This window comes from Eucyclogobius newberryi, unplaced genomic scaffold, assembly GCF_026437365.1.
Source record: "Eucyclogobius newberryi isolate DKJ021-1_F unplaced genomic scaffold, fEucNew1.0.hap1 SCAF_13, whole genome shotgun sequence".
NCBI classification, from domain to species: Eukaryota; Metazoa; Chordata; class Actinopteri; order Gobiiformes; family Gobiidae; genus Eucyclogobius; species Eucyclogobius newberryi.
Genome location: NW_027315757.1, coordinates 5,144,131 through 5,151,940, shown reverse-complemented (window position 1 = coordinate 5,151,940; position 7,810 = coordinate 5,144,131). Strand labels below are relative to the sequence as shown.

General features: G+C 39.6%; 1 protein-coding gene across 1 annotated transcript; it reads right to left on the bottom strand.

The window, feature by feature from the left end:
- Positions 1-708: 708 nt before the first annotated feature.
- hoxb13a (homeobox B13a) lies at positions 709-4,484 on the bottom strand. The gene is made up of 2 exons (XM_072442091.1): positions 3,683-4,484; positions 709-1,272 (listed from the first exon to the last, which is right to left on the bottom strand). Exons 1-2 carry the CDS (start codon positions 4,332-4,334, stop codon positions 1,025-1,027), a joined length of 900 nt encoding a protein of 299 aa, XP_072298192.1. The 5' UTR covers positions 4,335-4,484; the 3' UTR covers positions 709-1,024.
- Positions 4,485-7,810: the final 3,326 nt, after the last annotated feature.

The window sequence follows — 7,810 nt, the reverse complement described above, 5'->3', positions numbered from 1 at the left end:
CCTCTGGAAAGAACTACATGAGACATTGAGTTGATTCTTGCCAGAAAGGACCACAAGGACGAGGCTAAATGTTCAAACTATTGCATCCTCGTACTGGAAACTATGGATACATTTGGAAAGGAGAATCATACTGTTTTGAGTATTGTCAAGTTTGCATCGTTACTGCCCCCACTAGGTTAGTGCTATGGTATTAAATGAGCAGTAATTGGAATGTCCGTTGTCTGTGGTCGTGTGTCTTCGTCCCTATTGCGAGCCAGTACGATTTTCTCTGTAAATACAGGCATTTTACGGCGTGGAACAGTAATTGTGACAGCACATCTACATTCCCAATATAGCACAAAACGTCTGAATAATGCGTAACATTTGATACTTGTTTGTCGCCTCACTCCACAAACGTGGTGTTTTATTATTATTATTATTATTATTATTATTATTATTATTATTATCATCATCATTATTTTTCTTCATTATTGTATGTTTCACCTTTATCCCGAAGCATATTCCTAGTTTGTGAATGTTGTTCACTGACAATGGAAATAAACGTATTCCTGATTCTGATTAGGTTAGAACATTAACTCACACAGCTCTTATCTTCATCTACGTTCACTGAACCCTCCAAAACTTGCTTTACTCACTAGAACGTGCCTTAAAAAACCCTGGTTCACGCACGCTTTACGCACGCACAGTGACAGTCTGGCGCACACTGTGGGGATAATAACAGCTTTTATTAAGTGATACACTGTACTCACGTTTACAGGCGTAATAAACATATGCATATAGAGTTTTGCCACGGCTACAGACACAGACCAACAACAGGACAGACACGACACTGACGTACACTGACGTGGACACGGAGCAGGCTCAAATGCTGTACAGTACAATTCACACCACTTTGGACGCGCTTTGGCACTTTTCTCATTGTCCTTTTTGTGTCCGCAGTGTGATAAAGTTCATTCTTTTACAGTTTTGGGGAGCTTTCTGGAAACACCAAACCAGTCCCTTTTTACGCAAGCTTCAGTCCACGCTACGGCGCACTCGGCTTTACTTTGGCCACAAACTTCTTCTCCTTGACGCGCCGGTTCTGGAACCAGATGGTGATTTGGCGCTCTGAGAGACCGGTGACAGCGGAGATCTTCCTCCTCTTGTCCTTGGTGATGAACTTGTTGGCCCCGTACTCCTTCTCCAGCTCTTTCAGCTGCGCCTTGGTGTACGGGATGCGCTTCTTTCGGCCGCGGCGGAAGGGTGAGCCGTCGTGCTGGTGCGCAACCACGTCTGAAAGCAAAACAAGACAACGTTTGTGACGCGAGGAAACGTACAACAAAAAACATCCACTAAACCCCAAACTTTATATTGCACTTTATAAACTACTATACAGTATTTGCACTATTACACTATTTATATTGGTTCTGTTATATACAATAATTCTAAGGATAAAACAATTAAACTGGCACAATTAAAAAACACTATTTTCTATGTACTACACTGCACTGTTTGTATTGCTTCTGTCAAAATCAATTGTTCTAAGGAAAAAAGGGAACAGAAGTAACTAAATCTAAAAAATAAAAACATATTGTATGCTGTTTATATTGCACTGAATGTCCACCATCTATATCCAATTCATACGCAAATCCGTTTGTGACTCGCTACATAAAATATGAAAAAAAAATCCAATCTAATCTGACACTACTTTTTTATATTCCAATACACTACATACTGTATATCTACACACTGTATACTGAGGCTCCACACGAAAATCACAAAGCAAATCCATGTATTATTCTCTAGAAAAAGACTAAAAAACGTTTTATATTCTTCCTCTATCATATTGTTCTGAGGGGAAAACAAATGATAAAGCCTTTGTACGAAAACACAAAGCAAAACCTTTTGTGAATCCTAAAAAAATTAATTAAAACTGGAACCTAAACAACTAAAACTGAAAAATGTATGAAAACATAAGACATTATGGAGAAATGTCATAAATGAAGAAGAAAGTGTATGGAAGATCATTTGTTTTTTCAGATTTTTTATTTTGCTGTAAAAAATACTAATGTCACTTTTTTCTGGATTTTTAAACGATGATAATAATAATTATAATAATAATAATAATCCTTATTGATCATTATTATATTATCATTTTTGTTTATATTGCAGCTTTCAAATTATTGTTATTAAGAAAAAACGTTTCTTTGTTTACATTTTGACTGAAATTTAATGATAAAGTCTTGAATGTAATATCTTTTCAAAAAGCCCTGGACGTCTATTCTACATTAGAGATAGAAAATATCAGAAATATTACACACAGCTTGCATTCCTTCTCAAAGTACAAAAGTCTCAAGTCAGACATTTGGAGGTGCTATTGGTTAATTGGGGACCTGTCATTGGTGGGACACTACAAATATGTTATTTTTTACGCTTTTTTTTTTTTTTGCAATAAAACTGAAAAAAAAAAACACTCAAAAGTAGCAACTGTATTTACAATGTGTTTAAAGATTTGAACCTGAAAGTGTGCTTTGTAGCCACGATGGGCCTGTGTATACATCTATGTGACGCTAAAAATGTTCTGTCATTGGATTAGTTTACACTTTTTCACCGTTGACTTTCAGATAATTACTTTTCCCATGTAGAAAAATCATTCCAAAAAGTTATAGAAATTTAAAATCTAAAGGATCAGACTAGATTGTGACACTATACCCATATTCACCCAACTTTACCCAAACCAAACGTTAATAATTGGTGATCTGTTGATGAATTGTTTTTTGTCTTTCACTACATTAGTTAGCCCTTGTTAATGCCACACACTGCTAAAAAGCATTAAATCGTGGTGGTTCCCAAAAGTAGGTCACAGGAACTTTATTGCATCAGACCAAAATAGAAGTCATTAAAGGGCAAGGAAGCCTTGCCGAAGGAGTAAAACATAATGTCAAATTTTATTGTTTTTTTGGCAATTGCTTTTCAATAAACCGTTTTAGAGCTAATATTTTCTTTGTGTGAATATTTGCCCAAATAAAAACAATTCAAAGCTTTAAATCGTGGAAAACCTTTTAAAAGGTGTTTTTTAAAAGCTATGATGCAGTAAGTAATTGTGGGTCTTTTTACAATACAAAATAACTCAAAAAATGAATCTTCACCATCACAATTGTAATATTATTATTTTTTTAATAAATGATTTGCACACACACACACACACACATATATATAAATATATAATTATTATTATTATTATTATCATTATTATTGTTGTTGTTGTCTCTATGTTATTTAGTTCAAACTGGAATTCAGGCCTTTTTCCTCCTAAACTCCACACATGATGATTCAGACATTTAAAAATGTTGGTAGAAATGGTTGAAAACAGTGATGTCACAGTGTATGTGTGAGATGTGTTGTGTTCATTTTTAGCTCTTAATCAGACGCATAGCTCAAATTTCATGAACACGAGGGTCAGTGTTCACAACAAGTCACGTGACCTGTTTGTTATTCAATTCATTAAAGCCTCGTGCGGTGCCCTCTATCAGATCCACCTTTACGCACAGCTCCACACACACTACGCGCGCACACACAGAGGCTCAGCGGGCACACTGCATACACTGCTGCTCATATGTACACACTGGCCCTTGCATGAGCCTCTCCCTGCGCTCAACAGAGCCACTTTAGGTGTTTAACAGAAAGTTGGCACACACTGTACCTGCCAGCGCGCTCTTCCACAGGTGGCTCTGACCCTGCTCCTTGCAGTACATCTGTCCGCTCCATCCGTTGGTCAGGGCCCAGGGCTGGTAAGTGTCCACGGGCAGCAGAGTGTCGTGCCGTGGCTCGGCGCCCAGTGTCTGCACCACGGACACGTCCAGATAACTGGCCATGGATTGGTAGGGCCCCGGGTAGCTGTGGTAGAAGGCTAACTCTTTGGCACGGTGATTATTGTAGTCCTCGGTGTTCACCGGAGTGTCCATGTACTGGGAGCCCAGGGGCCCCGCTGCCTGCGTGCACGACTTTAGCGCGTTGCGGCTCATACGGCACGGGTAGTAACCGTTACTGAAGTAGCTATAGGGCAGTGCGGTGGCAGCGGATGAGCTTTGGTGTGGCACCGCCGCGCACTGTTTCCCTGTGACCGAGCCGCTGTCACTGGAGCCGGACACATCCACGGGGTATCCCGCAGAAGAGTGCACGAGGCTGGACGGGTGTCCACCAAGCGCAGCGGAGTGTGCCATGATGTTGCGGCACTGCGTGGCCGCGGGGAAACTCTCCATGTTCTTGTTGAGCTCCAGGTCCAGGTTATTGTCGTACACAAACATCACCGTGTCCGCGTGCCAACGAGGGCTGAGCACGAGCGAGGCGCTCATAGGGCAGTCCGCTGCACGTGCCTCTACATGGGCTGCACGCGCTCACCACAGATCTCAGATTCACGCACTGCACCACAACCGTGGCGCTGAAGGCAAAGACCGCGGTTCGCGGCCGCACAGCAGTTACATTCAGCCGCAGCCTGACGCAACGCACCCCGGGGCACGAGGAGGAGGTGCGGCTGCCCATTGGAGGAGAGCGTCCAGTCACGTGACTTGACAAGAGGAAAAAACACGCAGAAGAAGAGTCCAATTGAAGACTGTCAGTCATAGTGATTAATGAGCAGTTCGCTTTGTGACGTGGAAGAGCAGTATGGTGCAAAATATCCGTGTGTCCGGTGCGTAACCGTTCCAAACTTACTCTGCACTGACAGACAGTGCGTGCATCACGCTCTTCCCACGTCTCCAAACATGACTAGTACAGGACTCTTTAGTCTTTTGGTCTCGTTTAAAGTGCCATAAACGAGCTGACTCTCTTTACGCGTCAGCTCAAACTGGTGTAAATGCACCGAATTACACATTTTATAGTCTCATAATCAGCGCTGCCAAATACAGCAACACTCTTTATCGTGTCGTAAATATTTTTTAAAAATTATAAGATGGTAGGGACTTTTTTTGACTCCAAACTTTGAATATTGAAAAAGCTGCTCCTTTTGGAGCGGCCATAAGCTTGTAAAGGTCCTGGTCTGCTGTGCAGTTTGGTTCGGAGAACATGAGTTTGTGGTGGTTCTGGGGTGGTTCACGCAGAGGCCTGCGCTTCTGTGCCACATTGGGACAAAAAAAATCCTCACTGTTCCAGTTCTAACTGGTGCCACAGTCTTACTTTTTCAGTTTTTTTGTTTTTTTTTAAGTTTCCAAATCCGTGACCAAAACACACATTGCAAGTATTGTCACAGCAACTCGTGCGAGCAATTTGGGTTAATTGTGTTTTTCTTTGGCGGAGGTAAGACCTATTTCCTCTGAACAAATACCGTAGAATTAAATCACGTGCTTTTCTGTGCGCAAACCAAACGTCACTGACACCCAAACCTTATTATTTATTAGGCAAAGATATGTGCGTAAAACACTGAAGAAAACGGGATCAAATATGGCATAAATAGTAACTGTCAATGGCTATAGTGCACTGTGCGTAAAACCTGTTCCAGGTGATACGTCCTGTGGAGACATGTATGACTCGTATGAGCGCGTGGGAAATCTGGTTGGAAATGGCGCGTGTTTATTCCAATCCACTCGATGCACAATACATGTACTTTAACATAAATGCAATCAACAAAGACAACATGACGCCGGCTCTAAAATGTAATTGTCAGGTTGGTTTCCAACAGCAGTTTCCACGTATATATATATATATATATATATATATATATATATATATATATATATATATATTATATATATATATATATATATATATATATATATATATATATATATATATATATATATATATTTACTGTTTAGGACATAGTTAGCAGATAGCTCATGGATTAAAATAAACTATCAACTATGTATTTAGACCTATTCATTTTTCTAGTTTTTATTTTAGCTATGAATCTCTGATTATTTTCTTCTGTATTTCTTAAAAAAAAAAAGATCGTATAGTTCTCAGTGGAAGAACATTTTTAACCTAATTATTTGTTTTTATTATTAAAATGTTTTTTTCTTCATCGGTTGAAACAGATTTTAGCAATAATTCCACATGCCAAAATATATATGTAAACATTCCTTGTGTAATAAACAAGGAATGAGGTTGCGGATGCGTTCTGTGGACATGCTCCGTGCGCTCTTGATGCGTCCTTGGCTCATCCATATTTGGAAGTCATCTTTCGTGTGGTGTGGTCCAAGCCGGGGGACACAGAAAGAGGGGGCAGAGGTCAGACTGGGCCCCGGAAGGTCAATGTCAAGTTTAACATGAGACCAAGCGCGCAAGGGAAGGAGGGGGGATATAAGGCTCAAGTTCAAGTCCAAGGTGTCCGTTCATCGCTGGAGACAGACACACTGACGCCACATCTTTAACTTGTAATACATTATTTTCTTTCATGTCAGTAAACTACACAATACGTTTCAAACTGATGACTGACTCTTTACGGTTAATAGTTTTTCCTATTCACCTGCAATGTCATGCCTAAACTAAAAAAGCAAAACTAAAAAAGAGGCGAATTCCCGGACAACAAGCCATTTAGTTTAACGTGGCACTTCAACTTTAAATAATACATGTTCCATAAACTTTTGAAATTCTTGATGCCTACAGGAAATGTCCTGTATTCCATTCTATTTACAACCACATAATCCACAGATAAACGGTAGATATATCACTTAGATGTCACAAAATCCTCTGAACCACCACATTTATCTCTAAATCAATGATTTAAAATCAAAGGCTCGCTGGAAAATTCGTTCTGAAACAAGTTAATTCAGGTCAAATTGAATACCTTTTGGTAGATTTGCAACATCCAAAACCAATTTAACTTATTTGTATTATTTTTGGGGGGATTTTTTGGTTGTTGTAAATCCTAATTATTGTTTTAAGTAAGAAATTAAATTTTGTATTAACTCTCAATGGGGCAACTAAACAATAGGATGTCCCATTGGCTGCATGAAGTGCCTGTAAACAGGTGCATTTAGACAGGTCTTGCTGAGGCTTGTCATGACCAAACTCTTTTGAATTATCAGTAAGGCGGCATTCACTACTCAAAATGTGGACTAAACTAAGACTAAACCCAAAACTAAACCTGAACTAGATCAGGACTGAACCGTTTCAGGACCAAACAACGGCAAATGTGAACGCAGCCTACATTGTAAAAATCACTCTTGAATGTTTTTACATTTGAATTAAAGAACCCGTACGTAGTGAGTGAAATGCGTCCAACTGTAGTAATAATTTGCATAAGCACAGCGGGTCGTGACAATGAGAGACTCGTGTTTTAGAGCTGAAATAGTCATTCTTATATAACCTGTTCCGTCCAGGGTTGTTATATTCATTTTTGTGTCTGTAGCCTTTTTTGACCTAGTCTTCTTTCTATTCAGTAGTAGCTTATCTAGGTCATCAATTGGTGGCTCTTCCATTTCCACATTATACAAATATTCAAACATCTTCCCACATTTCTTTCAAAAACAATATCTCTGGATATTCATTAAGTGAAAAGGTGCATTTCTGCGACCCTAAGGTATTTCGATTACAGAGGGGAATGTAGTGACAGTGGACTGTTTTGTTGTACATGTTTATTACAACGCGGCGGCACGATTGAGTTACGTGTCAGGTGTGAGACGAGTGTTACGGGAAATGCGCATGAATCCCCTCTTCTGTCCACAAGAATCTTAATCTGACAAAAACAGTTTTCAAGATCCATTATTCATTAAGTGAAAAGTCCTCCTGTCCTATTTTCTTTTTCAAACTGTTTTTGGTTCTATTCAAACTGGAAAATGCCCGTTATGTCTTGGTATTGTGTCATCCATCTAACTGCTTCGTAAATCAAAAT

What these genes read in the sequence shown, in the direction of transcription:
- hoxb13a (XM_072442091.1), bottom strand. Translation starts at nt 4,334, where the DNA reads ATGAGCGCCTCGCTCGTGCTCAGCCCTCGTTGGCACGCGGACACGGTG. An exon ending in GTGGAAGAGCGCGCTGGCAG is followed by an intron (nt 1,273 to 3,682) that starts GTACAGTGTGTG and finishes TTTTGCTTTCAG; the next exon opens with ACGTGGTTGCGCACCAGCAC.